Source organism: Aythya ferina, assembly GCF_964211825.1.
Source record: "Aythya ferina genome assembly, chromosome: 1".
In the NCBI taxonomy this organism is placed as follows: Eukaryota; Metazoa; Chordata; class Aves; order Anseriformes; family Anatidae; genus Aythya; species Aythya ferina.
The window spans coordinates 87632930-87648945 of NC_140296.1; the positions used below are offsets into that span (position 1 = coordinate 87632930).

The 16016-nt window shown below is 39.9% G+C and overlaps 1 protein-coding gene across 2 annotated transcripts in view; it reads right to left on the reverse strand.

The window, feature by feature from the left end:
- DMD (dystrophin) overlaps nt 1-13040 on the reverse strand; it is a 1246037-nt gene extending 1232997 nt beyond the window's left edge. For both annotated transcript variants that reach the window (XM_084515490.1, XM_084515483.1), the window contains exon 1: nt 12837-13040. In XM_084515490.1, coding sequence (XP_084371616.1) covers nt 12837-12930 — 94 coding nt within the window. In that variant the 5' untranslated portion in view covers nt 12931-13040. The remainder of the gene's footprint in view (nt 1-12836) is intronic.
- Nucleotides 13041-16016: the final 2976 nt, after the last annotated feature.

A 16016-nucleotide genomic window follows, 5' to 3' on the forward strand; every position in this document is an offset into this window, starting at 1 on the left:
CTCCTATTCTGTGAGGAGATAAATTTTAAAATAAATCCATTTTTCCTGTGATTAACAAAGTTATGATTACATGCAAAACTGAAAAACTCTCAGGAGGGAAAAAATCAGTATTCTACATGTGCTGATCAAACACTGTATTGACACAGGACAACTTGTATCTTGTATCAGTACTCTCTCCTTCAACTCCACTGGTACCTCTTTGTTAAGGTTGGATAATGGAGAAGAAAGACAAGCTGAACTGTTACTCTGTGAGTGTTACCTATTGCATTTTTTCCTTTGAACTGTGATTTCATTATAGCTGGGTCATATTTTTTATAAAAGCATTCAAGAACATTATAAGCCATCTCAGAATTCTACAAAGCAAAGAAGCATGGTCCATTGCTCTATCAGGTAATTTATATTCTAGAATTCAAGATGCATTAATGGACCAAAGAACACAGTTAAAATGTGACCTTGATTAGAGGAAGAAGCTACTCTTTTTTTTTTTTTAATACCTTAGAGGAAAATCAATTAATTATATTATGCCTGAACTAGTATACACTCTTTAGTCTTCAAAACACCAGATTATCACTTCTAATTAAGATGAATTTGTATCAAAGAAAGCTATGAGTATTAAATATTATAAAGTACTAATTTTCTCCTAACATAAGAAAATCAAGTTCTCTTAACCAGGAATCTACTGTGTTTATTGCTTTGGAACACAAACTTGAACAACAGCATTACATTAAACCATAAATCAATGTATTTTATTCCTTCAGAAAAATAAATCTTACATAGACACTGATCAGTGGAGTCAGTAAAAATGCATTCTTTTCACAGAACACTGGAGCTTGGAACCCTGCTCCAAGGATCATAAGCAAGACTGTGTGTAGGAAGTACTGTACACGATGAGTGTACACTATAAATTAACCCATAAACATTACGTAAGTATAAATGATGTATTTTAGAATGAGGGATTCTACAAACAACCAGTAAACTTTAATGAGTTGTGATAGAAACCCAACATTGAAATAACACAAGTGTCAAATACAAAACTCTTGACAAAATAAATTTGAACTTTTTTTTTTTTACACATAGGAAAGAATCTTGTTGTTTAAATGGATACATTTTATACACCTGCATTTTCATTTGCTTTGGATAATCGACTCTTAAGTCTCTTGGTTCATGCTTGAATTAGTCTGTTTTTGAACAGACATATGCATTGAGAAAAAACTGTTAGTTTCCCTAAGTTTTTATGAACAACAATAAGTAGATAAACCTGTCATCAGGGCTGGGGGAGTAACAGATCAGATCCCACACATACTTGTGCCTAGATAATTCACAGGTTTTGTTGCCTTTAAATATATTCAGGTTTATGTGTTTTGTTCATCACTTCATTAAACAAGCTGCATACACACTGAATTTCTGGCTCAGAACAAACCTGTATAGGGATATGCTCATTCCAGTCACACTAACACCTGCATGAAACACCCATAGAGTTAGCTCCTACACAAGTAAACTCTTTATCAAAAAAAATTACAGGTTTACTTCCAGTGTCAGTTTTATGATCTGATTGGATTTAAATAATTTGGCACTTGAAGTTTTGAAAACAAAATATGCCAAGTTGCTCTTTACTTTGACAAGTGTTCTGTAAACTGCTGCCAACAGCACCCTAATTGAATTACATGAAAATATTTAATAAGGAATTTGAAATTAGACTTTCCCCTACCCCTCTATGCATATATCACACATATATGCATACCTGAGACATGAGAATTACACATTCCTGCCCATCCAGTCACTCTCAGTTTAGATTTTAACATGCTACAGGTTTCTCAACTAGTACTCTATATGTTTTGTACTAGGTAGAAGCACATAGGATATACTTGTTTGAGTTGTATTTAGCAGAACATTTCACTAATGCAGCACTCCAACAATAGCACTACCCACTACACATTTATGGTGTTATATACAGGGAATACATTTGTCTATTTAAAGGCATCAACCCTCCTTTATTAACAGTGCTCTGGCAAGGAACCACAGGCAGAACATTTGCAGCAAACAAACCAGCCTTCCCAGCTAGAAGCCACCACGTGCTCACTAAAATACCCAGCCACCCACTGCTTTCAATCACTTGGGTGCTACTACAGATGTATTTTGTTCTAGAATACATTACCATTCACATGCTATTCTGTTTTCAGAAGTGCCAACAGCTATCACATGCTTCCTGGGACGTGGCCTAGTGACTAAGGTTAACATGTTATGTGTCCAACCTACGGTTTGAGCTGCTCAAGAACAGATAGTACATGAGTTGCAACTTCACTTTAAGCATTGTTACCAGTTTTCTGTGAATTGCATCAAGGTCTGATGAGACCTTCAGCTCCATAGGATGGGATGGAGCTATAAATCAAGCTCTGAGGTACATGGCCAGGGCACATCCACACTTGAAGCAGGTGTACCTGCTGAAGCATCCTCTGAAGTTAGAGGAAACCCTGTTGAAGATTAGGCTCTGTGCAAATGTAAGATAAAGCTGGGTCTGATCAGAGAATAGTCATCCACAATTTAAGTATGTGGCAGACAGATTCATCTTGCTCCAAAACAAGTAGATTTAACTGCAGTTAATCAACACCACAAAGCCAGAACTGCAACGTCATACCTCTGTGGCCAGGAAACAATTTGCCCATCCAGCAGTGTAGGAATCAAGGCAGCTGTCTGGGCTTTTAGACTGAGAACCTGAAGATCTTGAAGTATTTTATATTCTATCATGCATGCCTATATTGAGAAGATACACCATCAGACTGTTATGGGATATACTAGCAAGTAATCCCAAGCTTTGTTGAAGCTGGGCTCCCTGATGTGTGGCTTGCAAATCATGGTGAGCTACATTTTATTTTATTTTTAAGTAAAAGAGAACATTTGTTAAGAATTGTTCCAATTTCATGTAGAATGAAGAGTCCTTTTGGCCAGCTGTGAAAGCATTACTCATGAAAGACAAAGCATGAATTTTAAATACCATTTCCCTGTTATTTCAAGTATAGTCTTACCTATTTAGGATTCTAGAAGGTATAACATCTTGGAAGAAGGAAAATTAGGCTCATCTTTCATAAGAAAGTTGAGATTTCAGTGTTCATACAGATTCATACCACAAAGACATCCCTTTCTTATTACTATAACCAATGCTATGAAGAATTTCACAGAGTTAATAGTCTTTAAATTCAGAAGTATTTTTTAAATTACGACAGCTACAAGAGATGAAATACACTGTTCATATCAATTAAGCCAAAATACTTTTAAAAGCCAATACACAAAAACAGTGCTTTTACAAGACTTCAGCACTGGAACTTTAAGAATTATTATAGATTCATAGAAGCTTTAAACTCTTTTGGCTGAGTGCTTATGTTTTGAATATGAATGTTGTTTGACTGCAGAAGTCATGTGTCTATACACTGTACCTTCTATTCCTTCCCATGAAAGATGACTGGAATCCTGACATATCACATCACTAAGAACTTTCCTGCAGAATATTTTACATAAGTCTAAATGAGTCAGGCAAGGGATTATTTTAGAGGCAGTTTCTAAGGGGGATCTACTGTAGCTGATTTTCCTCTGAAATATCCTGAGGGAGATTATATTAAGAGTTTAAAGAATGGGATTGACATTGATATTCCATTCTCAGTTGCTAATTTATTATCTGGAGGAAGGCACATTAACCATGAAGGAAATCTTGATGAGAAGGGAACTACAGCTCAAGTGTATGGGATTTAACTGACTTTTCAGTCTTACTAGAATGCATTAGTAGCATCTATGCCTCTGTTTAACCATCAGGCAAATGGCAACCAGAAGGACAAATTAGTTTTCCACATTGCTATGTAAATTAGCACCACTCCTTCTGGTGACTCATTTCTCCAAATAACAGAACACTTGTTAGAAACCCAGAGGAGTGCAATTCTAGAGATGATCACCTGGGACTGCTCAGCAGGAAGGGAGAAGACTGCCTAAGGGCCATCACATTTCCCCATCTGTTTATATTCAAAGGAATCCTGGAAAGGTTTTTCCAAGAGCTAGGGGGCATGGAGGAAGTTAAGCAACTTTTACTCTAGGACATTAGAACCCAATTAGTACCTGGTGTTTCCTTTAATTATCTCTAACAAGCCAAGTTCTCCAATTACTTTTGGCACCTAGGAGGGGAAGGAGCCTGCCTCAGCAGAAGCAGTATCTGGTTATGTCCACATTGCACAGCTCTGAGGATCCACATTGCACAGCTCTGAGGAAGCCAGCATGCAGATGCTTAACAGCATGTTTCAGTGCATTAGTGCTGGGCCTCCACCTGTAATTCTGCTCTGCACTACTCACTACCTCTACAGCTACTGAAAACCAACAGAGAACTCAGCAGTTACTCCAGGGACCAGAGCATTATTGCCCTGCATTATGGCCACTGTTACTGAGACCGTCAAACAAGAGATATATGACTGCACCAACATACATTCAACAAATCCAATATGAATTGGTAAGCAGACCAGAAAGTTTCTCCATACACAGAATTGCTCTTCACCTCTGTGTTGGATGCAGGAAAGCATGAGCAAAGGATCCCAAAGCAGCAGCAAATCCCTCTGCAGTTTCACAGTACACCATTTCAGACTAGGTCAAGTCCAGCATTAGCACTGAGATCCTTCTGAGTGTGAAGCTAGTGTTCAGCTGAGGAACTTAATATTTTGAAAAGCACTTTTCCAATCCTTGGCTATTCCCCCCTTAGCATTCAGCAAAATATTACACTTGAGGAGAAAGATCCCACAAAGCCAAACTGAATTAGCTTAGTTATTGGAGTGTGAGGAGGTCAACAAAAAATAAAAGATAGAAGACTTCATTTTTTTCAGTTTCCAACCTTACCATGCTTACTGTGATGTTAGACAGTCTAAAACAAAGATGTCTCGAGTTATATAGTGCACTTGGAACTGAAGAAATCAATTTTGGTCACAGGTATTTACTCTTCACAGTTTGAAGTGTGGCCTGCAAGTCTGAAAACACTTCACGAAGATGGTTCTCAGCAGATATGGACCATCAAGACAAAAAGAATCTATTGAGTATAAATTTTAGATAACTTCATTATGCTTGCCTGCTCCTACTGATCTGATGGCTTGAAGCTCAAACATATTAATCCATTGTAGCCAGACTGATGAAGTCCAAATATCAAAATACCAAGTTTATCTAAGTATTTTAGAATGAGAAGGGCAGACTCCATCTAACAAAAAGTTATTGTCAAAACCATGAAGTACCAGCTAACAGTTTGACTTGTTAATACACTGCCTCTAATAAGAAGAGATTGTTAAGATGTTTTGCCTTTTGAATAAAATAGTGCCAGTCTTTTCAGCAAGCTGAAATGGAGCTACAGCAAATCTAGAGCTTTTCACTAGCTGGCATTCGTCATAGCTGTTTCCCCACTGCTATCTTAAAATCAGGTACAACACTAGGTTTAAGACTGGCTGTTTTACTTTTTTTTTTTTTCCCCTTTTTCTCTACCTACAAAGTAGAAGTGAGAACTGCAACACTACAGTCTTGAATGTTTGCCAGTGTGCTCTTTGGATAGTTGGACTGTTTGCCAAGCACCACATACTGAGCAACAGGTATAAACAGCTTTTACAAGCTATGAACAAAAACTTGTAGTACTTAATGTACATTTCCTTACAATTGAATCATCCTTCTAAACAAGAAAATAAGTTACTTAACCAGTGTATTATTTGCCTAGTAAACAGAGCAATATTTTAAAATGACATTCTAAACTGCAACTTCCACATACAAGCCAAAGTGCACTTTAGAAGCAGCCCAGCAACCACTTCCAAGACTTTATGTAGATAATACTATTTACGGTATCTGATTGCATGCTGCAGCATAACTCAATCACATCATGTTCTTCATATCAATCATACAGGATAATAAGGACAGTGGAAAACTAACCTTGAAATTCAGTACAATACTTTTGCTAGAGTACACAAAACAATAGATTGCTCATCAAGCTCTAGAAATACGAGGAAGGGTTTTTTTTTTTAAAAAAAATCACAAATTCAACAATGGATACAGCAAAACATTGGCACATGGTAGGAAATAGGTTTGCTTTCACAAGGAAATGGTATTCATACTTCAAATTTAATACCAGTCCCCCCACCAACAAGTCATCGCTTGATTCAAGTCAATGATGATTCCTACCTTAAAAAGGCAGAGACACTGGAGAACTGTTGAACTGAGTTCTCTTAACTTGGAATCCAAATTACAGAAGACTCCTTTAATGAAAATAATTACATTACCTTTGATGTCCAGCAGGACATAAGGTTAATCACAAGATGTGGGTACTTATTCACAGGACACAATCAGCTGTTAGATACACTGCTCCTTTGGCAAGAACAAAACCATAATGTTACCCCTTAATGAATGCACTGTTTCTAAATCTAGTTTAAGAAACCTGGCTATAGTGTTTCCTTCAATTTACATTTGAAATCTCAGAACTTCTTAGAGTACACAAATATTGTTGCCAAGACAACAGTATACAGAAGGCAAGCAATTCACAAAAAATACAGATATTTAAAGAGCAAAATGTAAAATATATGAATCTAAATTGATGTCTAGATGACCTTTTACAGTTGCTCAAGAGTAAGCATTTCTCTTTCTAAAGAGACTACTACTGACAGGAATTCACTTTTGAGACATTTGGTAATGCTTTTAGGAGTGATTTCCCGCCCCCCCCCCCATTTGTATTCAGATTGAGATGACAGTACTGACAGAAGCTGCAAGCAAACAGCACTTCTGAACATAGAGGACCCCATGGTTTTTAAATGAATAATGTTTACACTGAATAGATAGGAAAAAAATCTGCTTGAATATCCAAAAGCCAGTTTTACAGCCATCAGAGTAAGGTATCCTCTGTACCAAGATAAGAAGCTTGTACTGTGCATAGTCAGATTCTCCTTCTGATAAAGAGAAAGCAAGCCTGTCGAGTATAATAGAAATAACAGACATACCCTGAAATAAGAAAAACAAGCCAGCCTGAGAACTTAATTCCAAGAGAGAAACATAAATATTTAAACCTAGTTTTATGGGGGGGGGGGGGGCTTGATTTGAATGCAATAGTACACAGCATAGGATGAAGTCATGAATTCAGCAAAATCCTTTTGTTTTCACTGTAGAATCTTTTACACATCTTAACCAGAGAGTTAAAAATGACCTACAACACCTTAAAAGACACCTTTACAGCTTGAGACAGTAAACATTACCAGAAGGCTCAAGTTGTAAGACCTTAGAATTCAGACTATAATCAGCACTCCACTGTGTTTGCAAGACCCAGCAACATCCTGCCTTGACACAAGAAGTGGGATAATCAAGAGCACAAGGATATTGCTACTTCATCACTATCAGCTTTTGTTCTATAGTTGCTGTGCATGCCGTAAGTGTCCCATAGAAATATGGCTGAACAGGAAAGGCCAAGAGCTAGCGTGCAAATAGTTTATATTCATATTTGTTTCATTCAGAGTTGTCAGCACAGTTTTCTTTTTTAATATGCAACTACATCTATCCAAACCCAGACTTTAAAATATATGATAAATATTCATTTTAATAGACACACAAGCTTTATAACCATGGATCTCATAGCTTGCCTCATAGGGTAGCTTGGCTCAGCCCCTAGAGCCATGTTGGACAAGATCCACAGTTCTTCCCACACACTGCACGTTCAGGAATAGAGATAGCACGTACAAGTCTCCCTTCCCTGCTGAGCACTAGCTGTGAATCATCAGAACCAAATCCCCACCCTCAGCAGCCGCAAAGATATTCCTTGTATTTTTGGAAGGGGATCCAGCTCCTTGCAGCTGGGGCAGCAATGCCATGCAAGCACACCACAAAATCTTAAACAGATTCAGATGAGAGATTGCTTAAAATTCCTGCCCAGAAGAATTCCTTAAGTGCCCTTTCAACACCCTCACGCAGCAAGTGGTATGCACACCCAGGCACAGTGAACACTCTGTCCCAGCCCTCTGGCACGCTCACATCGCAGCACTGTGAGGGCACACGAGGCTTCCCTCTTCAGGGGAAGCCTCAAATACAGCAGATATGCTCTGTAGAACAGAACCATTTGTTGATTCATTTGATTTTCACCAGACATACCACTAATGTTCAACAGGCATTGTCCTCTAGAGCTAAACATGCTTTGCAGCCAAGCAAGCTGAGTGCAGCCCTGTACCCACGAGAGGAGGTCTCCAAGTGCTGGCAGAAGAAGGGGAGAAGCATGCACTCAGGCTATCCTATCTGGGACAGGTACACAAAGCTTGAGTCACCTGGAGTTCCCACACTGATAAAGCTGGGGGGAGCACAGGGAGAAAGAACGACCATATGTAACTACCTGTAACTTCTCTACATTGCACATATACCTTTTTATGGCATTAAAGTACAACAGAAAACCAAATGTCCAGAATACGTACTTGTTGAACACTGCTTAGTGCTAATTCCTGTTCCACAATTGTTTTTCCTGTGTATCACAACCAGTTGTCTTCCAGTCAAAATCTCAGGTCACAGCATCTTAACACTGGGAATGCAAGACTAGTAAGGATCATGTCTTTACTCACAAGCCCTGAATCATGCCAAATCATTCCTCTAAGCAAAGTCACCATGCCATAACAGCAGCTTGCTCCACATCCACCTATTTTTTTCATAGAATTTAAGAACAAATGAGGTCCTAAGCCCTTTTTCTATAAACTTTCTATGAAACAGTGAAGAAATTAGAGGGATTTCTGTTGCTAATCATGACTACAGTTCCTAAGCTCTGCAACAGTAATAATGAAATCTCAATTTAATGAAGATTTAGAAAGTATTTACTGCATGTATGTTTTTATTACAGAAAAAAATGCTCTGCTCTGAATTATATTTACATTATTTTTTTAAACAATTCTTCCAAGTGCACTTTTCATGTAATGAGCCTTTAAATACATTCTAAACATGATCATGGTACTTGACGGGAAGCCAGGAAAAATTCTAAGGCAATGGAAACAATAGATTCTTCCGAGAAATTAAATCAAAGATAGGTTTTATTCTCTGCAACTTCCTGGTGCAACAGCCAGCATGGTGTTCATGTGTTCAATACTCATGACATCAATTATGATATATCAGAGATCCACACTTTGACTGTCTCACTTAATAAACATTTGGAAAACAAATGCAACTTGTTACATGTTTGTGCTTGCATTTCACTGTCTTCTTTCTAATACTAACTTAACATCTCAGTCTGCTCATTTTGAGACCCAGATGGGTTATGTTTCTTAGTAGCTGTATCTTAAGCATTGGAAACACATGCATACAGGACAAAGGAAGGACTCAACAACAGCCTCACACCAGTAAGGAGCAGGGTGGTCAGTCAGGTCTGGGGACAGCCCCATTCTGCAGCAAGCATTAAGCTAAAAGCTCTATATAAAATGTCCTTTTATTAACAGAACATTCACAAGTGAATACAGTTATGGCCAGAAGGGACCATAAGACAGATGGCTGGACTGATGATTTATGACAGGCTCTTAAGTATGGAGCCCTGTAACTTGTACTTGGATAAAACTTAACTTGGAAATAAGTATGAACTGCTGGGCTGAATACCTCTAGAGATGGAAGATCTAGACCCAGATGTTAATCACCTTGACTGCTCACGATCCTGCATGCTTTGAATTTGTTAGCTTTTAGTCTTTCATCCTTGCTACACCTTTTCTTGCTAGGCCTTCATGATTTTCTTCCCAAGAACATAGCCATTCAAAGAAATAAAGTCACTTCCCCAGCTTGCAAAAAAAAAAAAAAAGTAAAAGAACTACCAGTTGAGTTCCACAGACATTTTCCTTACTTCTCAGTTTTTGTGGATCTTCTCCACATTCTTTTTTGAATAGCCTTCTATGGAAACGTCAGAATTTCCGGTATTAGTCAGCCATGCCATGTACACAAGTTAAAAATAAATTTCCTACAACTATATCATGTCTGTACATTACAAGCACATGCTGAACCCACAATGACCACTGATTTTTTTCCAGTGCCATCACCCACTCCAAAAGGACAGCGTGCACTCCTCATTCCTACACTTTATATTTGCATGAATCTTCTCTGAACACCCAGGCAGCCCAAACCATCCTGTGTGAGCGTAAGTGAAAAATGATATGTTAGTGTTGGAACTAGTGATTATCCCTGCAGAGAGATACAACAGGGATAACCCAATTCCATTACAACTCCCCGATGGCAACTTTTGTAGTACAACAGTTTTGTGGGTTTTAAACAATTTACTAGGCATTTTATTGCTAGTGATATTTTTTTGTCTCAGTATACTGAGATAAATTCTTTAATCCAGAAAATTTAACAGAATAAATATTTGACAGAGCCTGCTTTCCATTAAATTTTGCTAACAACGATGGATTTTAACATTTTTACTGTTTCTTTACATGAAGCAAGTCCTCATATACATTTTTTTTTCAATTATTTTACCCAGAATTGACAGCAGGATGCCCAGATTAATGCTATCTGCATCAGGCCATATTAAAAACACTGGTGGCTCTAAGCTTTTGAATAAGACCTCAAAGAATAGGAATGTTAGAGATTTCATTATGGCTAGTGCATCAAAATTTTTTGCTCTATCTTTTCCTTTAGCTCAATGAAAAGGCAAACCCTGCACCTACCAGAGGCCTTGTTTTATATTCAGGAGGGCAAAAGATTCCTCCACACCATTTTAGAAAGCAGCAGACCCCTGAAGCATGAAATTAATATAAACAGAATGAAAAACAAGTGGGATACAAACTCTTAAAACTACTTCAGTATCCAGTGCCCTAACTCTCCAAGGACTTTCTGTGCTAGCTTCATTTCCAATCACTGAGAGCTTCCCTGATGGATCACAAAATCCTTTCTATGAGCCTCTGAAGGGCCACCTGAGAACGGTTTAGCATCCTTACCATTACTATCTGGTTAAAGAGTCTGTGCCAGCATTTCACTCACGAGAAGCCCTCTTATAACTTCCAATTCAAAACTGTTTAAGGTGAATGCATGTCTAAACAAGTGGAGCATCACAACTGCACAAATGCCTTACCCAGATAACAGGTTAAAGAAAGCCCTAACATAAAATGAGCCTATCCTCAGGCTTACAAACTCAAGCTCTTCTCAGCTTTCTTCTGCAAAAGCCTACACTGATTTATGATTACTATTTGTCCCCAGATGTGTAGCCATATTTTAAGTAGTGTATTTCAAAATTAGATGATAACAATGAAAGATAACAAATAAGCAATCACTGGGAGGAAAAAAGCTTGGGGTGAAAAAAAAAAAGCATATATACATTTAAAATGAAAATCACCATGGAAATTGAGTTCTCATCTCTTTGGGCTTATAAACATCTGGGATAATTCTATGATCCTTAAATTGATCTTATTTCTGATTCATCATCCAGAATAGACATGGGAATTGTGTCCAGTTAAGAAACACAAATGTTTGCTCTCTCTCTGCTGAGAGTGTCTAAATTCTAATATTACTCCATAGCAGAAAACTGGAGAAATATTTTAGAGTCATTTGAGATCTTACATTTATTTCAACACACAACTAGCACATTGCCAACAAAGTCTATTTGGAAACAAACTTTCAGAGCAAAACAGAATATAAGAACTAATTTGTAAACATAAGTAAAAATACATTTTTCAGAGGTTGTCTGCTGTCAATTACAAATTTTTAAACTGGGAAAGCAAATGATGTTGAAAATAGTTGCTAACTATAGGGGAAATAAAAAGGTGGGAGAAAGTGCTGCTAACTCATACAGTCATAATCATCTAACAGTGATGTAGTTATTAACTACACAGACCTGAAACATTTTGTAATCCTTCAAGTTTTCCCATCTCCAACCAGTAACAGTTGTATGCTAACAGGTCAACCTTTTAAATTAAGGGGGCATTGCTTTGTGCCGTACCCGTCTTGCATTCCATATCCCCTGAGCTATAGGATGAGCTAAGTATGGAACTGGGATCATGCACCGCTGTAAAGGTCAGCACACCCAGCTTCACCAGGAATGACTACTGAGACAGCTCACCACTTTTTCCCTTTCACATTCTCCTCATGCTACAGGAATATAGACAAAAAGACAGACTTGCAGGCAGAAGCAGGACTTGAGGAAAAAAACAAAACCAGAGCAGCCACCCAACCCCTACCAGGGCAACGCACTTCCTTGGAGATGCTTCCCACCACCCAAACACTTTTAGAGCTTGAATTCTCATAGCAGCTCTAGTTATCCTGTTAAACATGACGGGTATTTCATTGTTACTGCTGTTTCTTAACACAACTTAAAGAACTGGCCTGTTTCAAAAGTTATTCAAGCATGGGAGGCCACCGTAATTTTAATGCTCGCTTATTGGGCAAGCACATAGAGCTTCAAAAGGAGTTACTTTAATTTGTAGCTCCCCATACACTTGTGCTGCAAACGAGCTGAATGGTCTATAAATACCTTTACTACCACGGATTTGGTTTCTTTCCAGTGCTAAGCAAAAAGAGCCCAGGCACCTGAAACTCTATCTTACTCTTCTGGGGGGAGGGGGAACCTCACAGCTGCCGCCGATCGCGGGTTTAGCGACAGTCCCACTGCCCGGCCGGGGGGGGACCCTCCTCGGACAGCGGGAGGCCGCAAGCATCGCTCCGGCCGCAGTGAGAACCGCTCGTCGGCGGGCGAGCTCCTTCTGCGCTCAGTAAAAGTTGAACTAATTAAAGACATCGTAAGAAGGAAAACACTAAAAAAATAAATGAAAGCTGACCGACTCCCCCGCGGCACAGACCCCCGACCCCCACCGGGAGGAGACGGGAAGGGATGTAAGGGCACGGGCGCCTACCAGAGCGGCTGCGGATGATGTCTCGGAACTCGTCGGCTGCAGGGTCCCCCCCGGCGGCGGCAGCGGCGGCTCCAGGGAGCCCCGCGTCAGCCATGTGTGGAGCTGGGCAGGAAGGGAGGGAAGGAGGCAGACGGGGGAACGCCGCGGGGCTCGGGGTGGTGGGCGGCAGGGACGGGACGGGACTGGACGGGACAGGTGCGCGGCGGCGCCGCCCGCCCTGAAATAGAGCCGGGGCGGCGGCGGCTGCGCCCCCCGCCCCCGCCCGATCGATGCGCGAGGAGCAATTAGCGAGCTAATGGGGCCCCGGAGGCGCCGTGGGGCAGGAGCGAGCGGGCGGCCCCCGCCTGCTCTCTCGGCCTCTGGGGTAGCGCAGCTGTGCGCAAATTGCCCGCAGCCCCACTGTGGGGAGTCCCCCGAGGCGCTGGTCCGGCGACGAAGGTGGGAAGGGGATCGGGATTTTCTCGGGGTTTTCTCCCCACCCCACCCCACCCCCGCAGACCTGGTGGCCCGGCGAATCAGGGACCCGAGGGTCCTTCAGCCGTAGTCTGGTGACATCCGCGGGCTCCTCAGGCCTGCTTCAGTGAGAGGACACAGAAGAAACGTTTCCCCAGGTGTTTGATACAAAAAAGGGGAGGCTTAGTCCCCTGTTGTCCCAGTCAAGGGCCAAAATGCTGACTGATGGCCTCAGCTCCTCACACCCTACCGTGAAATGTCAGCTAGGCTGACAGCCTCCAGTCCCCCTCCATCCCATTCTTTTCCATCAGTTTTCTTTCCACACTGGCATTCTGACTATGCTTTTCATGCCCAGTTTCCCTTACAGGACGAGACCCCCAAAAGCTGGCATCGCCCCACAGGGGAAAATGCCAAGCCCAGGAGGTAGACGTGGTGAAGTAAAGTGCCCACTCTCCCTATTGAAACTGAGCTCTTAGCTGTGCATTGAAATATGGACACTAAGATGCATAATCCCCTATTCATGTTTGCTAGTTTGTAAGACAACAATGTGGTGTATTCAATACAAAAAGCTGATCAGCTTTAACGCCAATTCATAGACAATCCATAAGCAGATACTGAAGGACAGGAAATTAAGGATAATCTGTAGAAAAGAAGTATGTTTTCACTTTACTTTGCATAAATAAAGGACTTGAATCTCTTCAAGTACACAGTAGTATATCAGAAGAAATTTACTTGCCTGTAAATAACAGTTAAATAGAATAAAACAGAATAAAACTAGGTAAGAAAACCAGGTCAGGCACAGTGAAAAGAGCAGTTGTAGGAAGACTTTTTGCAGGCACATGCATGGTGTTAGATGCTGAAGAAAGGGGCTTGGCCCCATTTGAAGCAGTGGGGCATACTCTCCATCCAGGTATTGCCTCATAGATCAGTTCTACCCTCCTGGTTTTCATGAAGACTGTTACGAGATGGAGTAGGTGGGAAGTTTTGCACAACGATATTTCAAAAATATTTTTCAGCTTTATATTTTGATGATCAGTGTTTGTTACTTTAACAAAGTGAGTAGGAAAATGAAGTATTGCCAGCCTTAAATAATAAAAAAGCATTAGTCAGACTCAGAAAAGACATGAAATTGTCCTCGGATTATTCAGGGGGAGAGATCATATTTCTTTGTCTGTATTCTGTTTTTGGATTCCCACTGGCCACCCCTGGTGTGTGCCAACTCTCACAAACTTCCAGTGATGCAATTTTGGCTCCCACCACAGGGGTTCTTGCTAGAAAATTTGGCTGAGATCAAGTTGCAGACTGGGTTACAGCACTACAGCTAATAAGGAGTCTGTAGTTTCTCCTCTGCTATCACGAGTCTGTTTAATACCCTGTTATCACCACACACCCCCCTCCAAGTTTGTCCCGATCTATGAACTAGATTCATTCAGTCCTATATCAATCCAGCCTTTCAGTAATGTGTGTCTGTTGTCCTACCTCTTGTTTTCTCAAACTCTGCTTCTCCTTTTTTTTTTTTTTTTTTATGTGAATTTTCTTTTTTTTTTGCACTCTAGCGCCTTAGGGAAGGTTACAGTTTGTACATGCGTTCCTCTCTCTGATAATAGGCATAGCATTGCAGAATTTAAAGTGGGACTCATCCGCTCCTCAACAGCTGATCCACAGCCTCACACGTGTTATCTGTTCTGTCTTTAAAACCCAGATGGGGAGCCTGTATAGCTGCTTCCTTCTTCTTATTCCATCTCATCATTGTCTCTTCCCAGAGACAAAATGGAGGGAAGATAATTTTGCCTCTTTATGGCCAAGTTCTGATCACTATTCTGTTCGAGAAACTTATAAGGAAGCCAATCAAGACAGAGACTAAAATTGCATGACTGACACTTCTGTCACTCCAGACTGCCTGTATCAGTAGCCAAAATCTCATTACTGTAATTTGACAACGGAGCACCATCTTAACTAAATTCTAAATTTGTTCCATATAGTTTAACAGACCTAGCAAGATTTTCTGCAATACTTCAATGCTAGAAGTCTCAACATGTTTAGTTATCTTTATGAACAGGTCCCTTAGTGTGCTGTACCTGAGGTTTTTGGGCTAAGCAAAATATCTGCATCCTATTTCTGTAAACACTAGTTGATACCCTCCATATATATATCTATATGTATATATATATATATATATTTATGGGGCTGCTGTTAATTCAGTTCTGAGAACCTCATGTATTCTCAAGAATTCTATGCTTTTTGCAATACTCCACATGGCTTTTGTTATTTATTTATTTATTTATTTCCCACAAACAGAATCTTAATTTGAGACAGAATAGGTATCTAGGCAGCTCATCTAATTACAGATCTTTCTTGAACATGTAAACCTCTGAAGTCCAAATCAGGGTAAGGTTTAAGAGCACCAAGAGTAACTGGCAGCTCCTGTTAGTCTGTGTTGTTCTGGAAAGCAAGTTTCACTTGTAGTCACTCATGGAAAACATCTTACACTGTGTTTGTATTTTATACTATTAAAACTATTGAATTAATTGTTTGTCAAACCTTGGGGCTGGTTATTTCAAATGTTGCAGCAGGCCTTCAGTTAGATGTAATGTTTTAGGATGAAAAATATAATTTAATGACATATTTGTACATTATTAAAAGCCCATTTCAGAAAACAATTGGTTTTATAATAGAATCTAAAAGATGCTCAGTCTGAGGTTAGCAATTCTGGATGACTGATTATCT